General features: G+C 41.2%; 1 protein-coding gene across 3 annotated transcripts in view; it reads right to left on the reverse strand.

Moving 5' to 3' along the window:
- Positions 1-240: 240 nt before the first annotated feature.
- The window catches only part of ZNF462 (zinc finger protein 462), a 142,271-nt gene continuing 120,420 nt past the window's right edge, over positions 241-22,091 (reverse strand). For all 3 annotated transcript variants that reach the window (XM_060154689.1, XM_060154691.1, XM_060154690.1), the window contains 3 exons: positions 8,853-8,985; positions 4,110-4,233; positions 241-3,019 (listed from right to left, as the gene is read on the reverse strand). In XM_060154689.1, coding sequence (XP_060010672.1) covers positions 2,812-3,019; positions 4,110-4,233; positions 8,853-8,985 — 465 coding nt within the window. In that variant the 3' untranslated portion in view covers positions 241-2,811. The remainder of the gene's footprint in view (positions 3,020-4,109; positions 4,234-8,852; positions 8,986-22,091) is intronic.

The raw sequence follows: 22,091 nt of genomic DNA on the forward strand, positions 1-22,091 counted from the left end.
AACATTCATTCCCTCCATAAAATTCCCCCAGTTGGTTATAAATAGCTGATGGAGAAATATTAACATTTTAAAATTCCAGCTCACACCTCACCTTAAATTTACCTTTGCTTTTCGTAACGGTTTAGATTTAATGGCTTGAAATATCTCTCACGTACATGCATTGAAAGGCAATGCTATATAATTTCTACATTTCATATCTGTAGTCATATCTGTAAATGATTTACAACAGATGCACATAGACACATGTGAAAAAAATTCTTTATTAATTTCTCACATTTCATTACAAAATGTATGTTGCAAACAACTTTGAATAACCTACTTGTGTGTTTTTTGTTGTTTTTTAAACCCCTTGGCTTCAAGAACTCAGGATCTCCCTATCTTTTATCAAGTACTGGGAAATACTGATTTTATTGGAGTCAATAGGTTATCATTTTGCTATTTATTTTCTTCTCTCAAGCTCTGAAAAAAAATGTCCTCTGTATAAATTAAACAAAAAAAGTTGTAAATTCTATGTCATTACAGTCAACAGAATTATAATAATGCATCCAAAATGTGCGGCCACAAAATATCAGGTATATGTTTGAAAAAAGAAAAAAAAAATGACATTCTAGCCTTGTTAAAAGGATAATGGTCCCATATTTTTATTAACAGGTTAGCAAAACAAAATCCAATGGATTACAATATTTACATGTTATTTGAAAAATAAAGTAGTGATAAAAGCATGTCACAAATATTTTCTTTTTTTTTTTCTTTTTTTCTTTCTTTTTTTTCTTTTTTTTCTTTTGTTTGTTTTTTGGTAACCATTACAAACACCCAATCCAGGTATGGAACTGTTTAGTACATTTGAAATGAGGCCAATTAAAAACAAATATGGACACAAAATGAATCTTTGTCTAGATAGTTCACACTTTCCCTTTTTCTGGTTTCCACATGATGGCCCCCATCCCTAAAAAAAAAAAATTAAATTAAAACAAACGCCCTACAAATAAAAATTCTTAACAGCAAGAAAGTAAAAGAACAACATGCTTTTCAAGTAAGCACTTATTCCACAAATGCAATATCTTTCCATGGATTTTATTTGAAGCTGTGTGGGACACTGTCATCTCAGCAATTCCCCTTCCCTTTCTCCCCCCCCTCCCCCAACCCTTCCAAGTTAAAAAAAACAAAACAAAACATGAAAACCAAAGGACTCACACACATACACACACACACATGCTCACGCACACATCCAAGCTCACACGCACACAGGCTTCTAAAACCTAAGATTCAAGGAAAGTTCTACTTTTTGGAACGAAACCCTTTGTTCACAATCAATCAGAACGTATTATAAATGTAGACTTAGATTTAGTCTAAGCTGCTCCCTCCTGAAAAAGCTAATATGGGGAAACAGAGCAGCTGGCAGCTAGATTAAAGAAAAAAAAAAAGTAGTTCTCCAGGCTCCTTGTAGGATATAAGTATTTCGTGAACACTCTCACCAAAGGGATGGGATTCGAGCACATCCCCTTGTCCCGCAAAATAAATGAGAATCCCCCCGCCCCCAAAAAACACAATGCAAACAAAAAGAGAACACAGATTTAAAATCACACACAAAAGCCAGCCCATCCTAACAGAAATTATTTGTGTGAGACAGATGATAATGTGTAAAATTTGACAGCAACAAAAGGGTGAAGAGGACTTCCTCGTCTGGCCCACAAGCTGCATAGCTGTGCCGAAAAGTTTGGTTCTTTAGTTAAATTAAAAAAAAAAAAGAAAAGTTCTTTGTTATTTCCATGTTTAAAATAAAAACGTTCCTATTCACAAAAAACTAAATCTCCCTTGCCCCCAAATCAAAACAACAATAACACACACAAAAAAAACAATTTATATGAAAAACTGAATTGTGCTGTGTTTGTAACACTCAAACTGATAGAAGATAAACGTGTGGCAAACAAAACTCCACAGTCACCTTAAAATTAGCTCACATGAAATCTACCAAATTCTAAATTATAGTTGAACACTAATAAACAGCTTACCTGGAATAAAGGATAATTCACAAACATTTATCTAATAATTAAAGTCTGTTTCTTTTTTTTGTTTTGTTTTTTACTAAAATAATTAAAAAAATCACAGTATTTTAAGAAATAAAACCCACGTGGGGATTTTAAGCACAATTTGTGTTCCTTTCTTTAAAACTCTTTTTTTTTTTTCTCCATTCACCATCTTGCCCAGCAGTTCTCTCTACATTTAACCACAATGACGACAGGTAGTACTGACAAATGCAGAGAATTCCCTTGGTTAAGTTTGAGGTACTAGGAAACAGGTGACTGTTTTATGCAAAGCAGTTTTTTTGTTTTGTTTTTTGTTTTTTTGTTTGTTTTTTCCCAAAGCGGCTGCAGTTAGGTCTTGAAAAAGCTTAACGTATTAAAACTAGAAAAACGCACCAAAAGTTGTGCGTCAAAAAGTTGTTCCCCTAAGAGAAGTCTTCTACTGTCACGGAGCTTCTGTTTCCACATACTGTCCAAGACCACCATAGCGCACACATGTGCAAGGGAGGTGCTTCGTATTCCGCAACAACTGAAACTTCCACGATGAAGATCCGGAAGGAAAGATGTAGTGATGGAAAAGGAGCCACATATTCCAACCATTTAAATAACTTTAATTTACATACTCACTCACACAGGTACCAGTGCTTTGAAAATAGATTGTTCAGTCCTAAAAAGCAGCTTTGTTCTGTCTTCTCTTTTCTGTCCCCCCCTTCTCAGCCCAAGCTGGCCCTCCCACTTTTTTTCATCACGGTTCAAGTAAGAGGTGATTAAGAATTTCACCAAACGCTTATTCTTTTTTGGCCTCTGCATTCTCCAGGAGAGATTTGTCAGCAGCTACTACACAGATGGCTACTGGTTCATTCTTTAGGGAAAAGTCTATCCCGATTGCTTCGTCATCTTCCTTTTCCTCTATAGAGGGCACCTTAATACTGTCCTCCATGCTATCTTTCAGGTGGATTTCTTCTTGGCTCACCAGCTTGGTGTCATTCAACGCCCTGGAAAAACATTCATGGTAGTGAAGGGTGAGTATATATATATTTTTCTAGTTAAACAAAAAACATTCATGTCCTTATTTCTCTGACCCTAAAAAGGTCTTGGGGTCTTACAAGTATGACTGAACTGTGAGTGACTTATCCTTGCTACCTGTTATGCTTAGGTCATATACTTCTGGCATCTTAACAAAAAGTTGAACCTATAAAAATATCCGTTATCGTACTATGTTTTGATTATACCATGCTTCGATTCCAGATCAACATAATTATTTTATGTTCCCTCCTGTACTGGGAACAATATAAATCTTAAGCGGTCATAGCAAGAACTGCCTTATGCTCAGACCCATCAGAGGAACCTAGAAGCTTGGAGATTTGCTATATTTATTCGGACTGAACGAGCAACTCAGGTATTAAAGATTTAATGGATAGGTCCAGAAACAAATCATAGAAACAACAAAAAGCAAAAACCTGAAGATGGGACCCATGTCCTGGGGAGCTTAGTTACATTCTCTGAAGTTTAGATGCTTCACGTTTCTGGGCATTTTCTGCTGGAAGGACCAACTCCTAGGTTCTCCCAGCGTCTGCTGGGCTCTAAGTGCCTTATCTAGGGGACAATTTCACGTTCAAGGATCTTATGAGTGCTCTACAGGTATGCTCCCACCTACCTGGGAGGCAGGCAGAAGCGGGCTCTGTCCCCGAGGCAGAGCATTGAAGGCACCAAGAGGTGCGTGGGAAGGTTCAAGGCCACTCAGGGAATGAGTCATCACAGAGGCAGGAACAGAAGCCAGATCTTTGGACCCCGGTCCACGCTCTATCAGAGAACGTCATGCTAATGAAAGCTGAAGGGACACGGGCTGGAGAGAGCGCTACACTTCTACACGAGGGCTTGAGCGGGCTCTGTCATTCGTAAAGATGATCTTTCCTCCTTTGCCTTGTGTCTGGGTGACCATTTAAAAACCAGCGGAAAGGTAGAAACCCAGTTCGTTACAACTGCCTCTCCTCCCATGCCCGGAAGTGTGACACAGAGGGGTCTATGTACTGTCAGGAGAAACCGCCACCTCGCACGATGGGCGAAGGCCTTCATGGGACTTACATGCCGTGTCTCAGCACGTGCCTTTCCCACTCAGAGCCCTGGGAAAACGCCCGTCCGCAAAATTCACATGGAAAACGCTTCTCAGTGTTGATAGCAGCCCCACGGTCAGAAAATCTCATCAGATCTGTGAGGAGAAAGCAGAAGTGTTACCTGTGTGCCGGGGAGCGGGCAGAAGAGAAGTCAACATCCATTAGGAAACCTCGTCTCCTACCTTCCGTCCCAAAGCCATTCAGTGAAACCAATTTCCAGATTCCTTACTCTTTCTCCTACTGGCTTTTCAACAAAGGATATTTCTTGAAACTCTCTCAAGAACTGTTCCTGTGGTTCCCGAGCCCCAGGTGTCCTCACTTCTCCGCACCTCCCAGTTGCTTCCATCACAAATAACCTGGGTCTGTCTTGCCTGAAGAACCCATTCTGTTCATTCCAATGGCATCTGAGCATTTTTTTTCCTCCCAAATCTCTCCCTTCTGTGATGCTCTGTATCAGTGCCTCAAGTTTAGCATGTATTCATTGTCTATTTGACACAAGTTTATCTCCGCTCACTAAAAAAGCACCAGATCAGGAAAAGCGTGGTAAGACCTCAAGGCTTCGACACATTCCAAGGAAGGCTGAGGACTCAGACTGGTGGTCATCTGCCATGGATATCAGAATCAACACCTCCCAGGGTGACTGCGAGCACTGAATGAGATCTGTAAGCGAAGAACCTAGCAGGAGTGAGTCCCGGGCATCAGGGAGTCTGGAATGTGAAAGCGTGTCCTCAGCTAGTAAGGGCTCCTGGCCAGCTGCCCGGCATCTATGCCTCAATCGGTATGTGTGTGTGTGTGTGTGTGTGTGTGTGTGTATATATATATATATATATATATATATACATATTTTTTTTTTTTTGGTGGGGGAAGGGCTGTGTTGGGTCTTCGTTGCCGCATGCAGGCTTTCTCTAGTTGTGGCGAGCAGGGGCTACTCTTCGTTGCAGTGCGCGGGCTTCTCATTGCGGTCGCTTCTCTTGTTGCGGAGCACGGGCTCTAGGCGTATGGGCTTCAGTAGTTGTGGCGCACGGGCTTCAGTAGTTGTGGCTTGTGGGCTCTAGAGGACAGTCTCAGTAGTTGTGGTGCACGGGCTTAGTTGCTCCGCGGCATGTGGGATCTTCCCAGACCAGGGCTCGAACCCGTGTCCCCTGCGTTGGCAGGTGGATTCTTAACCGCTGAGCCAGCGGAGAAGTCCAATTGGTGTATTCTTGAACATGGGGATATGCACACATTTCTGGATAGCTCTGCTGCTAACATCAAATGTTGACTGTCGTCTTATTTCCCCCACGGCCCTGGGCACACGTGCGTGGTCTGATGAACGTGGACTGGCTGGCTAATTGTTTAGAGGCCACGCCTCCTGGCAAACTCAAAGACGAGAGCTTATGTGGCCTTTGTGCTGTCCTGAGTCCCCAGCCCACACGTCTTTGATCATACCACAGAGGCCCAGATCTCTACGTGCATAATAAATAGCAGGACCTAGACGGCTCTGCAGCCACGCTGCAGTGAGGGCAGCACACGGGGACGTGTTGATCATCTCTGCGTATCTGATCGCTGTGTGTCTGTACCTACAAGATGTTACAGGAGGATGGCTCCTGGTTGAAACACTCCGTCTGATAAAAATCCTCAGGATGACGTTAACAGGCTAGGTGTCTCTACGCTGCCTTCACCTTCGGCACAAAAAGCTCTGTGAATGGGGCCAGTTTTAACAAAAGATGAAACATTTTCTCACAAATTAAGAAGATCACCACACAAGCCATTAAAAATAATTGCACAGACTACCTTCCTTGATTCTTTTCATTGGAAATGAGACAGCACCATCTGCCCTGCGCATTAATTCCTTAGCAGGGATTATCTTGGGCAAGAAATCAGCAGAATGCCTTCCTAACTCCTCCCAGCTGCATAATGAGAGGGGGTGGGGAGGGTCCTGCTTGGGTTCATGTTGATTTCTTCACGCCTGGTTTCTTCTCTTTCAGATTCCCTCTGAGCTGCCTTCTGAGGCAGGACCTCAATGTGGCCACAGTCAGTCCCCTCCCTGGTGCTCGTGCTGGGAAAGGATGCTGGGAACGGGGTGGCTCCAAGGACGTGAGCCCCCCGAACTGAGCGCCCGATGAGCACCCACGCTGCCAACGCGGGGCCTGCCCCTGGCACACGCACTCGCTTACCCTTAGGCAACATGAAACCAGCCACCTATTCTTTCCGAGGGCTCGTGCTGTTTCATCCTCAAAGGAGGAGGCCAGTCATTACCTGTCACACATCAAATGGCTCTCCATTAGCCCCGAGAGCTGTGCTAAAGCCACCTCCCCTCTCCACTCCTGGAAGACAGGACGTCTGGCAAAAACGCCCCGAGGCTATTGTGTGCCGGTTCTTCTGGTTGGCAAGAATACACCTGATGGTGGAAAATTGATTCAAAGGCAACGAAACAAAGGAGGCTGTTCTTTCAAGGATCGGTCGAGGGGTACGGGAAGGTTTTGGCTGGTAATTCCCATTAACATTACTAGAAGTGACTCATGTAATTCCCCCACCCGCTGAGAGAGGAATACAGGCTTCTCCACCCCAAGATTTTTTCCCCCATGCTGTTAAGGCTCATGAATGTGGATGCTAAACTTCCCAGGGACAGGCGATCAGACACCATGAAGTTCTTTCCAGGCAAACAGAGCTGGTCTGATGCCACAGTGCCCGTGCGAGGGGGCGGCCAGGCTGGGCAAGGGAACGTGCCTGGTACTCTCACAGCTAACTGCCATTTAGTTTAGAGGCGTCACAGGGGAGGGGAGGACTAAAGGGGGTTCTTGCCTCTGCAGTACTTACAACCTGTAAAATCATGTGTGCTCGGCTCTAGAGATTAAAACGTCATGGTACCCAACGAGGACTAATTCATTTCCTGGAGAGGAACGGTAGGGCACAGAGCACCATGAAGAAAAGGAGCCTGTGTACCCTCTGTCACAAGCATCGTCTTCCAGAGAACTCTGGAAACAGTGCACAGACGTTAAAGAATTCATCACTAAGAACATATTTGTGAAATGCTAAAAAAAAAATAAATAAAGGAAAAGAAAATTTAAAAACCATGCTTCTCAGATCACAGCCATTTTCCTTGTAAGAAACAGATTACTGCAGCCCCTCCTAATAAAAGTTGTAACATGACAAGGGCAATCAGTCTATATGGTGTGGGTGTTCTATTTATCCATTTACTGCGGGCATGGGGGTTCAGGAGCCAAACTGGATCCCCACTCAGCAAACCTGTGGTCTCCTACTACGGCAGAGGTAAAAGATGGTGGGCAAGGGGATGGGGCTGGAAGTCAGGGCAAGTCAGGAAGAAGAACAGGGAGAACCGCAGGGGGAACGGCCACCAAGTCGGCTTTCTTAGGCTTGCAGACTGACCAAGCAAGAAAAGCCAAGAAATTCTGCAAAAGTGCCCCTTAGAGTGAGGCCCTAAGGGCCACTGGACTGACAGAATTCAGGGGCAGGTTCCCTTCAATGAGGATCACCCCGCTGTCCAAAGGGTAGCGGAGATGGTGTGTAGTGTAAAAGACGTTTTGCCTTTGGAGCCAGAAGACTTAGACTCAACCTCCAGTGGTTTTTTTTTTAAAACTTTGAACAAGCTCTTAAGTATCCCGGGCCTTTGTTTCCCCATTTGTAAAAATGGCAATAATACCATCTACATTGCAGGGTTTTATCATTATTATTAGCTGGTTACTATGTTCTAGGAACTAGACTAACGTTTGTGTGCTATCTCATTTAAGATTTACGCAACCCTAGGAAGTGACACTGTTATTATTAGGATGATGAATGCATAGAGAGATAAAATAATTTACCCAAAGTCATATAACCAACAAGTAGCGCGACTGGGAGCCAAATCCAGGCAGACCAACTACAGAGCCTCTAACGTTATGTAACGTTAAGGATAAAAGGTATAAAACCCACGAGCACCGGGCCTGGCACATCAGGATGCTCAGTAATGGCAACTAGTACCACTCTTCTCATCACTGCGATGATGTCTATCACATTTATTTCTCAGGTCTAGGTTATCCATGTGCTTTTGATAAATCTGCAATAACTAAAGTAAGATATCCCAACCTATATCCCTTACGTAGAGTCTTGGGTTTTCCACAAGATTCTATGTTGAGCAATATAGAATACCAACTCTAGATCATGTAAACGTATGTCTACAACTAAATATACTTTGAAAAACTTCACTTTGAAAATAATGATAGACTCACAGAAACTCATACAAAAATACCACAGAACCTTTTCCTGTAAACACAGCCAAATAAAAGCCCCTGGTCTCTCTCTCTCTCTCTCTCTCTCGACAAAGCAAAAGCAGTAGCAAGGGGGGTAAGAGGAGGACCGTGCAGGACACATGGAGAGAACTCAAGCCCCCTGCAGCTCCCCCCAGCCCAGCAGAAGCAATTTGAAATAAGCGTTCAATTGGAAGCTCATTTACATTCCTCAGTAGCTTTTACAGGACCATCCATCTTGCTGTCTGTCCTTATTCTGCAGATTCCCAAGATACCAGTTTTCCTGAATAAAAAACCAATCATCGCCACGTATTTTTTACCGAATGTATTTCCTGGGAGTTTCTAGAGCTGGTACTAGTTTACAGGACGCAGCCCCTGGTGTGCTTCTTAAGTCAGTCCATTCCTTCTGTTGCCCCTACAACAACCGTCTGCCTCCCCTTGTATCTCAGCACGGCCGGGCTGGGTGCTGAGATAGGGGAGGGACCTACCTCTGCCGCCAGCCTTGCTGTTCATTTCTTCTTCCTTGTCCTCCTCGTCACTGCTGGAGCTCTCCATCTTCTCCTTCATCTGTTCCAGCTGATCCAGGTTAACTCGTCCAACCAGCTCAAAGTTACGGCTTACCTGAAACAGACCCAAACAGACAGTGGAATCACAAACCGCAACTGAATGCGGTTCTCCCCGGAGGACAGAACTTCCCGCCGTCATTTTCCTGTGGGTGTGCTTTTAGAGCCAGGACCAAATAACCCCAGTGCCTAAGAGGTCCTTTCTTCATGCTGACTCCCTCAGAGGTGTACCTGCCGTTTACTTCCACATTCATTTTCACCGGAAGTGTCAACGCCGGACCTTCCTTACCAAATTCAGTGAGAAGCGTGAGCTACCGTCAGCAGAAAATCAAAAGCATCGTGAAGCCCGGGGTGTAGAACAGGTGTCCAATAAACATTTCTGGAGTTGAATCCAAGGATGTACCTTCTGTAAACTACCCAAATTGTGGTTTCCTTCCCCCTTCTGGGAATGTGGCCTTTTCTGATTTTGGCTTTTGGAAACATGTATTAGAAGTGTCATACACGCATATTTATGAAGTTATGTTTCTGGAGGTGAAGTGACTGTAAGTAACCTGAAGACTAGCAGAGTCACAACATTTCCACCATGAGCCTGTCAAGCTGGAGGGCTATGGGCTGTCCTAGCTTTGACCAAACGACAGCTATTCGATTCCTAACTCCCGTTTAGATGTAAGACAATAATATTGGTACTGTTTAGTGTTACTACTGTTTCTGAAGCTGACCACAGCCTATTCATCACAGCTGGGGATTATCTGAGAAAAATCTGGATGACAAATCCCTAAAAACCCTTTTAAAGTGTTAACTATGGCTGATTTTTGTTTACATAAAACGTGGTTAGGATAATGTGGGAATCCAAACTGTCTTCAAAATATCATCCAAGAGAAATAAAAATCCACCCTGAGAAAACTCTGTAAGGATATTCTGTTTGGGGTTCTCATGTCAATGGTAGTACAAAATGCAACCTCTTCAATTAATCTATTTTCAGAACTTCTTCAGTTGCATGTGTAGAATTACCAGCAACGACAGCACAGGAGTCTAGCCAACAAAATGACTCAAACCAATACAGTGATGGGTTCCGTGCTTCCCCCGTGGGGACCAGGGAAGGGGCCCATGGAGATAAATAAGACCCGGTTCTGGCCTCCAGAGGCTCAGAGTTTAGTTGAGGAGGGAAGACAGACTTCATTAATGAGACTCCAAGGCAGATTTCCATAGCTGCTACAGGAGAGAGAGAGAGTAATGAGGGCGCAGGAGAGGACAGGGAGAATTTACAAGACAGTTCCAAAATATTCCCTGGGACCAGCCTGGAACAAAGATGTGCTGAGCACCACCAATTCCATATGCCTGGCAGATGGAAACATCATCATCAACTGTGACAAATGCGAGAGAAAGAGCCTCAGAGCATCAGGGCCAACAGACAGTGCTGTGAAAAAGCTTAACACCGCCCCCATCACATCATGTTGGGGGTCGGCCGCGTTGAAAAGGAGCAAGAACCCTCGGGATGAAAGCTCTCTTAAAGCAAGAGAAACAATCCACTGAATGAAATCCATAAAATCAGTTGACTTGGAAAACAACTCAGCATGAGGGTGGAAAAGACCTCTTCGTCACTCTCAGCACTAAACCCTCAGAGAAGGCAAATTCCTGTTCTGCTCATGAAGAAAGGTTTTAAAAACGAATAGCCTAAGGCGAGGAGGAGGACGTCAAGTTGGAATCTTTCTTCCTCTCTGAGTTCACGGTATCAGCCGGCAAAGGACTTCTGAACCAAGTACCTTCCCAATTAGGGCTTTATCTATTTACTATCCTCACTCCTACCGACCTATGCAGATTTTTAAAAATTTATAACACAGACCTGAGCGCAAGTTTCGGGTTCGCCGTGAACCATGAGACTCCGGGCAAATTACTGAACATAAGTGTCCTCAGTGTCCTTGTTTGTAAAAGGGGGCCAGCATAGTATCCGAAACACAATAAACAGTTCACCAAATTGTGGTTTCCTTCCCCTTTCTGGGAATGTGGCCTTTTCCGATTTTGGCTTTTGGAAACACATATAAGTATGGTAAGTGCATATTTATGAAGTTATGTTTCACCACAAAGTCTACATTTTAATCAAATAGCATTTATGACAAATATGTGAATAAAAGTTTTCTGGGTTGCCAGTTTTTTTCAGGAAAAGGAGGCAAGATTCCAACTGGCCTAATTTCAAAATATGCAAAGAAACAATATTTTGAAATGATCAGTACTTTAAAAGGCAGCCTTTTCCAATAGCTTTCTCCCCGCTTCAGCCAGGGCAACTATAAGCATGTAGAAGGGGCAGGAGAGGTGGGCATTGCCAGCAAACAAAAAGAAATGAAACCAAGAAAGGCCAAAGAACAATCCTCAAACATCTTTAATCCAGCAGTTTGCATTCATTCATTCATTCAGGACTCCCAGGGGCCCTGCTGTATGCCAGGCCCTGTGCCTATCAAGGAACTCACAGTGACAGAAGGAGATCTGTCACCAAACCAAATGTTATTTTTTCTTTTCCTCCTTCCTGTTTCTTTTCCTTTTACAGGAAAACTGTTAGCATTTTGGATTCTGCACAATTTTATGAGTACATGACATTTTCATGGTATAACGTTCACCCGGGGCTCACCAAGGATTTATCTGTCCTGAAGATTTCTAAAATCTTTGTTTAAAAATAAAAATGAAAAATTTTGCTATGTAATTAGAGGATTTTAAATTAAAAACTCTTTATAGGGTTGAGTTCTTACTATACTTTAAATCTCGAAACCAGCAATCCAGGGTTAATCTTCATACAAAAGGAAGACTCCTTGCTGCACTTCTGAGCCACCGTCTCTTTCCTGTATTAGTGCAAGCCCCTTCCCTCCCTCCCTGCCGACTTCCCAGCGTCCATTCTCACCACCTCTTGCATCTAACCTCCAGGGTGGTCTGACTGAGTGATTTTTTTTAAAAAAATTATATCTGCTCATGTCAGGCTCCACTTGCCCTGAGGATGAAACCCCAATTTCTTACTGGGCTTTACATGTCCCCCCGACTATCATCTTACCCCCTGGCCCACCCTGCCCTCACACTGACTGCCCTTTGCTCCCACCACCCTGAGCTTATTGAGGTCTCTGGAACAGGCCAAGCTCTTGACTTTGTGCCTCTCTCCGCAGAGGCTATGTCCTCTGTGTGAAATTCTCTCAAGCCTGCCTCGCTCACATGGTTATGTCGTCTCCTCAGCCTTCCAGCATCGCTCCAATGTCACTGTATCTGGGGGACCTTCCCTCAACACCTCCTAGGTTAAATATCCTTGCCCTAGGCTACCACAGCACCCTCCCCTCCCCTTTCACAACTCAGTGACTGTGCAGCCCAGGGGACTAGATTCAATACCTTGTAATAACCTATATATGTATGTAGAACTGAATCACTTTGCTGTACATCCGAAACTAACAAACACTGTAAATCAACAATGGTGCGATTAAAAAAACCCTCAGAAATTAACTGTTTCTGGCCCACCTGCCCAACAGAACTGCAGACTCCATGAAGACAAACACCCTGCAGCTTATTCACAGCCAGATCTGCACTGGCCAGTGCAGTGTCCAGATTAGAGCAGGCATGGTTCTCACCTCTTGGATACTGGGTGTCTGCATTTTCATTTATTATATTTTTCTGTACTATAAATGTTTACAAAGAAAAACTAGAAAACAGAAAAAACTCATTTAAAATCCAACGACCTACATGAAGAACCTAGGGGTAAGACGGGAATAAAGACACAGACCTACTAGAGCATGGACTTGAGGATATGGGGAGGGGGAAGGGTAAGCTGTGACAAAGTGAGAGAGTGGCATGGACATATATCCACTACCAAACGTAAAATAGATAGCTAGTGGGAAGTAGCCGCACAGCACAGGGATATCAGCTAGGTGGTTTGTGACTACCTAGAGGGGTGGGATAGGGAGGGTGGGAGGGAGGGAGACCCAAGAGGGAAGAGATATGGGAACATATGTATATGTATAACTGAGTCACTTTGTTATAAAGCAGAAACTAACACACCACTGTAAAGCAATTATACTCCAATAAAGATATTAAAAAAATAAAAAAAATAAAATCCAACGACCTATACATAATACCTGTGAACAAGTAGTTACATTTCTGTATTCCTGTTCTCTATTCACAGGTGATTTACAGTGCTGCTTTTCGATGTATGGTACGGCATAAATATCAATCTCTGTATACATCCTTTTTTTTTTTTTTTTTTTTTTTTTTTTGCGGTACGCGGGCCTCTCACTGTTGTGGCCTCTCCCATTGTGGAGCACAGGCTCCGGACGCACAGGCTCAGTGGCCATGGCTCACGGGCCCAGCCGTTCTATGGCATGTGGGATCTTCCTGGACCGGGTCACGAACCCGTATCCCCTGCATCGGCAGGCGGACTCTCAACCACTGCGCCACCAGGGAAGCCCTATACATCCATTTTTAATCACCACATAATCCTTCGTTAAGTAGATATATTATAGTTTACTTGACTCTTCCCATGTGAGTCTACCTTTGGTTATTTCTGGCTTTTCACTATTAAAAATGCAACAATAAGCCTTATTATATACAAACCTTTCTTTCATGTTTAGTTTTAGCCATGGCAATCAGGGAAGAAAAAGAAATAAAAGGAATCCAAATTAGAAAAGGAGAAGTAAAACTGTCACTGTTTGCAGAAGACATGATACTATACATAGAAAGTCATAAAGATGCTACCGGTAACTACTAGAGCTCATCAATGAATTCGGTAAAATTTCAGGATACAAAATTAATACACAGAAATCTAGCATTTCTATACACTAGAAATGTGTATAGTGATCTATACACTAGATCTTTTTTCTGAAAGATCAGAAAAAGAAATTAAGGAAACAATTTCACTTACCAGCACATCAAAAAAGAATAAAATACCTAGGAATAAACCTACCTAAAGAGACAAAAGACCTGTACTCTGAAAACTATAAGACACTGATGAAAAACTGAAGATGACACAAACAGATGGAAAGATATACCACGTTCTTGGATTGGAAGAATCAATATTGTCAAAATGACTGTACTACTCAAGGCAGTCTACAGATTCAGTGCAATCCCTATCAAATTACCAATGGCACAGAACTAGAACAAAAAAATTTTTTAATTTGTATGGAAACACAAAAGACCCCACCTGAATAGCCAAAACAATCCTGAGAAAGAAAAATGGAGCTGGAAGAATTACACTCCCTGACTTCAAACTATAGTACAAAGCTACAGTTATCAAAACACATTTTTGTTCTGGCATGAAAATAGAAATATAGATCAATGGAACAGGATAGAAAGCTCAGAAATAAACACACACACCTATGGTCAATTAATCTACAACAAAGGAGACAAGAACATATGATGGAGAAAAGACAGTCTCTTCAATACTGGACAGCTACATGTAAACATTCTCTAACACCACACAAAAAAAATAAACTCAAAATGGATTAAAGACCAAAATTTAAGACTGGATACTGTAAAACTCTTAGAGGAAAAAACAGGCAGAACACACTTTGACATAAATCGCAGCAATATCTTTTTGGATCCGTCTCCTAGAGTAATGAAAATAAAAACAGAAACAAATGAGACCTAATTAAACTTAAAAGCTTTTGCACAGCAAAGGAAACCATAAACAAAACAAAAAGACAACCCACAGAATGGGAGAAAATATCTGCAAATGAAGCAACTGACAAGGGATTAATCTCCAAAGTATACAAACAGCTCATGCAGCTCAGTAACAAAAAAAAACAAACAACCCAATCAAAAAATGGGCAGAAGATCTAAATAGACATTTCTCCAAAGAAGACATGCAGATGGCCAAAAAACACATGAAAAGATACTCAAATTCACTAGTTATTAGAGAAATGCAAATCAAAGCCACAATGACGAATTACCTCACACCAGTGAGAATGGCCATCATCAAATAATCAAATAATAATATAATAATAATATTATATTAAATAAATATAATAACCAACAATAAATGCTGGAGAGGGTGTGGAGAAAAGGGAACCCTCCTACACTGTTGGTAGGAATGTAAACTGGTACAACCACTATGGAGAACAGTATGGCGGGTCCTTTAAAAACTAAAAATAGAACTATTGTATGAGTCAGCAATCCCACTCCTGGGCATATACCCAGAGAAAACTATAATTCGAAAAGATACATTCACCCTAATATTCATTGCAGCACTATTTACAATAGCCAAGACATGGAAACAATCTAGATGTCCAACGACAGATGAATGGATAAAGAAGATGTGGTATAGGGACTTCCCTGGTGGGCCAGTGGGTAAAACTCAGTGCTCCCAATGCAGGGGGCCCAGGTTTGATCCCTGGTCAGGGAACTAGATACTGCATGCATGCCACAACTAAGAGTCCACGTGCCGCAACTAAGAAGCCCGCATGCCTCAACTAAAGATCCCACATGCTGCAACGAAGATCCTGTGTACAGCAACTAAGACTCAGCGGAGCCTAAATAAATAAATAAATTAATTAATTAAAAGATGTGGTGTGTGTGTACATACACACACACACACACACACACACACACACACACACACAAAATGGAATATTACTCAGCCATAAAAAAGAATGAAATAATGCCAATTGCAGCAACATGGACGGACCGAGAGATTATCGTACTAAGTGAAGTAAGTAAAACAGAGAAAGACAAATGTCATATGACATCACTTACATGTGGAATCTAGAAAATGATACAAATGAACTTATTTACAAAACAGAAATAGACTCACAGATTTTGAAAACACACTTATGGTTACCAAAGGGAAAAGGTGGGGGGAGGGATGAATTAGGAGTTTGGGATTAACATATACACACTACTATATATAAAACAGATAATCAACAATGACATACTGTATAGCACACGGAACTCTATAATAACCTATATGGGAAAAGAATCTGAAAAAGAATGGATATATGTACATATATAACTGAATCACTTTGCTACACACCTGAAACTAACACAACATTGTAATTCAACTATACTCCAATTTAAAATAAATTTTTTTAAAATTTTTTAATTAAAAATAGAAAAGAATGCAGTAATAAGCCTTATTGTATATGAACCTTTCTTTTATATTTAGTTTTAATTTTATAGGCTAAATACTCAGACATGAAATTACAGGGTCAAAGTCAAATGGTATACAGATTTTATATTAAAGTTCCAATATATTTCTAAGTTTGCTTCTAAAATGATCATACTTGTAGTGATTACTTTCTGGATCTCGAAACTGGTGGGTATCCGACCAACTTCTTAATGAGACAGAGGACATATGGAGGGACATTCACTTTCTTCTTTAGAGATGAGAAGCAATTTATCACCTTGTTTCACAAAAGCCCACAACGGAGGGAGAAAGACAGCAAGGCTGAGCTTGAGTTCTAGAACCTGGCTCCTTAGAGCCTTCTGAAGGCAAAAGAAGCCATCCAAGTTTTTAAAGGGTAGACTGTTCAAACACAATCACAATCACTCAGACTGTAAAACTATGTGCAGATCCTTATATCTCGTGAAAGTTATCTGTGAATGCCCAGGAATTGAAAGTCCCCCGTAAAGGCCGCTAACTCAGAGTTGTGTGAAAAGCTGTCCAGTAAGGAGATGAGATGAACTGCCAAAGACCAGCAAAAACTTTACCCCTTAACACTGAAGCAGAGATGCTGTAAACCCTTCAAGGCTCATGCTTAGTGTTCAAGCTTCACCACGACACCTGTCTTTTTGTTTGTTGCTTTTTAACCATTCAGCAAAATGGTTTCTGTCTGTCCCTAGCATATGAAAGAATTTCCATACTCGAGTCTTATTCTAAGGGAAGGAGTGTTATGTGATTTACAAATATAAGCAAGTTGCACATGCATTTTCGTACTGCCCTGGGGGGCAGACCCAGCCTTGCAGGAAAGACTGATATAACCTTGCTTGTTACGGAAAGAATGAAGTTGGACACCCTCGTCTTCAGATTACTTAGCAAACATTAACTGGGGGAGATGGTGATGAAGACAAATCCACGTAATGTTTCCAGAGTCCCCCTCCTACTGACTTAACACTTGTACCTTTAAAAAGAGACCCCCCAACCAGGATGTTCACATCACCTAATAGTGCATGTTCATGTTAAAAAGAAAGGCCAAGAGAACTTTTTACTTCTAGAAGAAGTGACAGCAGAGAACATGGAAAAACTGTCTCTTACATCCGAAGTGCCCATCTCAGTCACAAACTGACAATGTGTAGTACTGCAAAGATTTTAAAGGACTCATGGCCCAGGCAGGCAAACTTTTTCTGTGAAGGGCCAGTTAAGCGAGTTTTTTAGGCTTTCTGGACCATATGGTCTGTCACAACTACTCAATTATTGTGTAGCTTGAAAGCAGCCACAGATAATACGGAAATGGACGAGCATGGCTGTGTTCCAATAAAACTATATTCAGGGACACTGAAATTTGAATTCTGTATAATTTCACATGTCATGAAATATTACTCTTTTGATTTTTTTCAACCATTTAAAATTGTCAAAACCATTCTTAGCTGGCGGGCCATATAAAAACAGGCAGTGGGCCAGATTTGGTCCATGGGCCAGAGTCTGCCCACCCCTGACTTATGATATCAGGTGGTTTGCCCAGCACATCCTCTTTGCCTGTCTCTGAAAGTCAGAATGGGAATGAGGGAAAGGAATCAGTGGGAGAAAGGGTCAGCAAAGCACTGTCTCTACGAATTCTTACAGGAAGGTGGTCAAAGACGCAGGTAGAAGTCTTAAATTCTCTGCTAAGAGCATTTCTATCAGAGCTCTTATTAAAAGCTTCTAGAAAAGATATTCGGCTCAGTGTATTAAAGTTCTATGGAAGGTGAGCCAGGACACCATACCTGCTTTGCATTATGCTGCCCTCCTATTTTATAGACATCTTTATGCAGCACTTAACACGCTGGTTGTGATTCTCTGTTTAAGGCTATCTCATCTGCTTGCTTATGAACTCTTGCAGGGTAGCAACTGTTTCTTATTTAGTTTTACAGGCTCAGCGCAGAGTGTAAGGCCAGTCATCTAGTTGACACACAATACATGCTACTTGAATCTACCAGTAACATAAAATCCCATAGGCGATCATAAAGTATAAAGAACTTCATAATATTGCATGCCATGATACAAATCTGCTTGCTAATGAGAATAAAATTGGACATTTTCTAAAATATTTTGTTTCAATGCTTACCAAATAATCTACTATATGCTAAAAATTAACCCAGTAGTTTTTCCATGTATCACTTTAACCCTTATGATCACTCTGTAAGATATGCGTTATCTTCCATATTTGTAGATGAGGAAAACAGGACACAAAGCAAGTTAAGTGATAAAGCCAGGATTAGAACTCACATCTTCAGATGACATAGCTCCAGCTTTCCTCATTAGAATGCAGATCATCTGTCGAAATGTAAATTTGCTTACAAAATATGGAAACATTATCCATGGGATACTGGCTGAACACAAGAAGGAAGAAAAAAGTACTGTGACAATAATATTCGATCCAAAATTTGGTGGGATAAAGCAGTAGAATCTTTTGAGAATATTTTCTTCAAAATAAAAACCTTTCTAAGAACAGTAAGAATAAAGGATGGTAAAGTTCCAGAAGGGTATGGGGCACTGAAGTCAAGGAGACTATCTACTTTCTTTTGCCATCATTGAGTTAGAACAGAAAACATGCTCCTGCCAGACCTGACTTAGCAAAAGTCCAGACAAAATCAATCATTTTGAGAATCTCAGCACAGCCCCAGTCACAAGTACTCAAGATAGCCAAGTGAAAGGCATCATTAAAGTCAAACAACTTTGCTGTCGGCCAACTGAGCTGCTGCCAATCTCCTGAACTCGAAATCCAGAGGCAAAGGTGCTGTTGCTGCTGTCATGTTTTGCTTATTTGAACAAACAGGATACGTATAATTTCTTATTTGAAAAGTGCTTTCACTTATTTATTTACTTAGCAACCAGCTACTGGAGACTTTATTGTATGCAGGGCACTATGGTTAGATTTGGGAAGAAAAGAGAGGTAAATAATGTGGTTTCCATTTTAAGACTGTTGCATCCAGGGGCAAGACAGAGCCTTGTTAAGAGTTAAGTGCAAGTTGAGGCAGCATGAAATACGTGCCTTAACAGAGGAAGAAGGAGAGCTCTATGGAAGCCTGGGAGCCGGGGCCATTCATTTTGGCTGGAGAGGTTAGTGGAGAGTTTCAAAGGTTATAGGCAAAGAACATCTTCAAATGTCTACTTGAGAAATACCTTCTAAGGTTCTGCCAGGCACATCCCTCTGAATATGACCACACCTCTTGCTCATCTACCTCCGGTTTGTCTTCCAAAATACATGATAGAAGCAGCTCCACGGCTGACAAATCAAGAAGCAACTAACATGAGGGAGAGCACAGATGAAATGACATAATCTTCTGGAAAAACCTTCAGCGTGCAGGAACCTACAGAGTTCATAAAGCTAGAGATGCCAGTACTTAGTTCAGAAATTAAACGCAGTCCAGAAAGACCATGGCCAAAGGTGTATTTTATGATTTGGAGTTGGGGAAGGTTCTTTGTTTTATTTCTTCTCATTCCCTTTGCTGGAAACAAATATTCTATGTGACTTTTTTGCCACTGCGGATTTCACTAGTCCAGAAAGCAGAACAATTTTATTGGAATAACTCAAATGTTGGCAATTCCTCCTGAGCTGAATGTTCTGCTGCTTCCCCTAAACTGACAAAAAGAAAGAGATACGAGTTCCTTAGAGTTCAGCTGCCTGAGGCTCCATTTGTATAAAAAATTAAAAACATTTCAAAGTAAATTCAATTAGTGAATGTGTATTGGCTGAATAGACTATCCTTCTAAATTTAATACAGCGAACATGACAATTTTACGAGCAAAGCAAGTTAGAGATAATATATTTTTATGTTCCTTAAACTAGCAAAGAGACTTCAGAACCATAAAGAACGCTAACAAGGTATTGCATATACTTAAACTTTCTTCAAAGAAAAAAATATGTGTGTTTTTCCAAATGTGAGAAGTGCGAGGTTTGGTTTTTTTCATGACTTCAAGGTTCCTAGAAACGTTACCTCTTCATCTTGCACCAGCATTGCTGGAATGGCACTACTGACATATGATTTCATTCTGTGTGTGTGTGTGTGTGTGTGTGTGTGTGTGAGAGAGAGAGAGAGAGAGAGAGAGAGAGAGAGAGAGAGAGAGAGAGACAGACAGACAGAGAGAGAGAGAGAGGGACTGAAAGAACAGAATAGTCCGCCTCTAGAAGACCTAGTGAGATAGAAAAAAGACAGGGAGTTGAAGGATGAAAAACTAAAAGTTCAAATAGCCTGTACTGTTTACTTTAGATTCCAAGAGATTTACAAGTGATTCCTTGTTCACTGGTCCAAAGATAAAGATCTAGGAAGACAAGATTCTGTGTCACCTAAAAAAATGAAGGTGCTAAAACAAATAAAGAGAAAAAAATGAATGTGCTGATTGTCACCCATTTCTACTTCACCTTGGCTTCTGAGGATAAACACAGCAGTATAAATCCAGGGCACTTGAGAATTTGGTTCTTCAGCGGAATGGTTTATTTGACTTCAAGGATGCTTCCTGCTGAACCAGTGTTCTGTCTAGTCCATGAATGATACAGTCTGACATCTTCAGAGACATTCCTGAGGTTTACAAGCTTTGCAGGCAGAATTCAGGAGTCCAGTTTTGAATATCCACTTCTGTTTAATGATGAAATCCTTTGACTGAAAATACATCCTACAGTGTCTTTTAATTTCTTGTATAGATTCTCTCCACCACACAAAATCACCTACAGCTATTTGTGGAAGAATGTAATGAGCAATGCACACAACACATTGTTTCACTAGAAGTGTTGTTTCGCTAGAAAACAGAAAACCTTAGTTTAGAACCAACTGCTAAGTCTATTGCACATTTTATTTTTGGCAGTTTACACGTTCCTCTGGATCTCTGCATCTTTATAGATCTGTCTGTTCTCAGGATCAACCTTATAAGAAAAGACTGCAGAAAATTAACATTTACTGAGGACCTACCACGTGTCAGGTCCTGGGGAACTTGCATCTTTTAGGTATTAAGATGTAACTTACTTACCATAAAACTAATCCATTTTAAATGAACATTTCAATGAGTTTTAGTAAATGTATGCATTTGTACAACCCTCCACAATCTTCTTCTATTACTCTAAGAAATACCCTCATACCCTCTGCAAGCAATCCCTGCTCCAAACCTCCAGCCTGAAGCAACTTCGGACCTGCTTTGTCTCCTCAGTTCTGCCTTTTCTAGAAACCATACAATATGCAGTCTTTTGTGTCTGACTTCTGTCCATTTAACATGATGATTCTGCTATTTAGCCATATTGTTACATGTTATCATTGTTACATGTTATCAGCAGCTAATTGCTTTTATTGATAAGTAGTATTCCATTGTATGGATATAGCACACTTTGTTTATGCAACCACTTTATGTGGGAGTAGACTTGCTGGATCAAATGGTAAAGTGTATGTTTACCTTTTAAACAAATTGCCCAAATGCTCCAAAGTAGATGTGCCATCATTGTACACTGCATTCAGCCCTGTGTGAGATTCCAGTTTCTCCACATCCTTGCCAACACTTTGGTGCTATTGGTCTTCTTAATTTCAGCCACTCTAGTGGAGAGGTAGTGATGGCTTACTACCTAATTTGCATTTAATTGTCTTCATTTGCATTTCCTTAATGATGAGTCCTATTAAGCACCTTTTCATGTGATCATTTGCCTTTTGTATATCCTCATGGGTAAAGTGTCTATTCAGATCTTTTTCTCATTTTTAATTAAATTGTCAATCTTCTTACTACTGAGTTGTAAAAGTTCTTTATATATTTTGGTTAAAGTCCTTTGTTAGTTATTTTGCAAATATTTGCTTCCAATCGGCTGCTCGCCTTTTCATTTTCTTAATGGTGTCTTCTGAAGAGCAACAATTTAATTTTGATGACATCTGATTTATTGATCTTTTTTCTTTTAATGTTCACAGCTATTGTGTCATACCTAAGAATTTTTTCCCAAGAGAAATCTGAGTGACGTAAGCGTCAACAAACACTATTTTGCATATGGAAATCCAATGGTAACAGCACTATTTGTTGAAAAGCTATCTTTTCCT

The sequence above is a fragment of the Lagenorhynchus albirostris genome, chromosome 7 (genome assembly GCF_949774975.1).
Source record: "Lagenorhynchus albirostris chromosome 7, mLagAlb1.1, whole genome shotgun sequence".
Lineage (NCBI taxonomy): Eukaryota > Metazoa > Chordata > Mammalia > Artiodactyla > Delphinidae > Lagenorhynchus > Lagenorhynchus albirostris.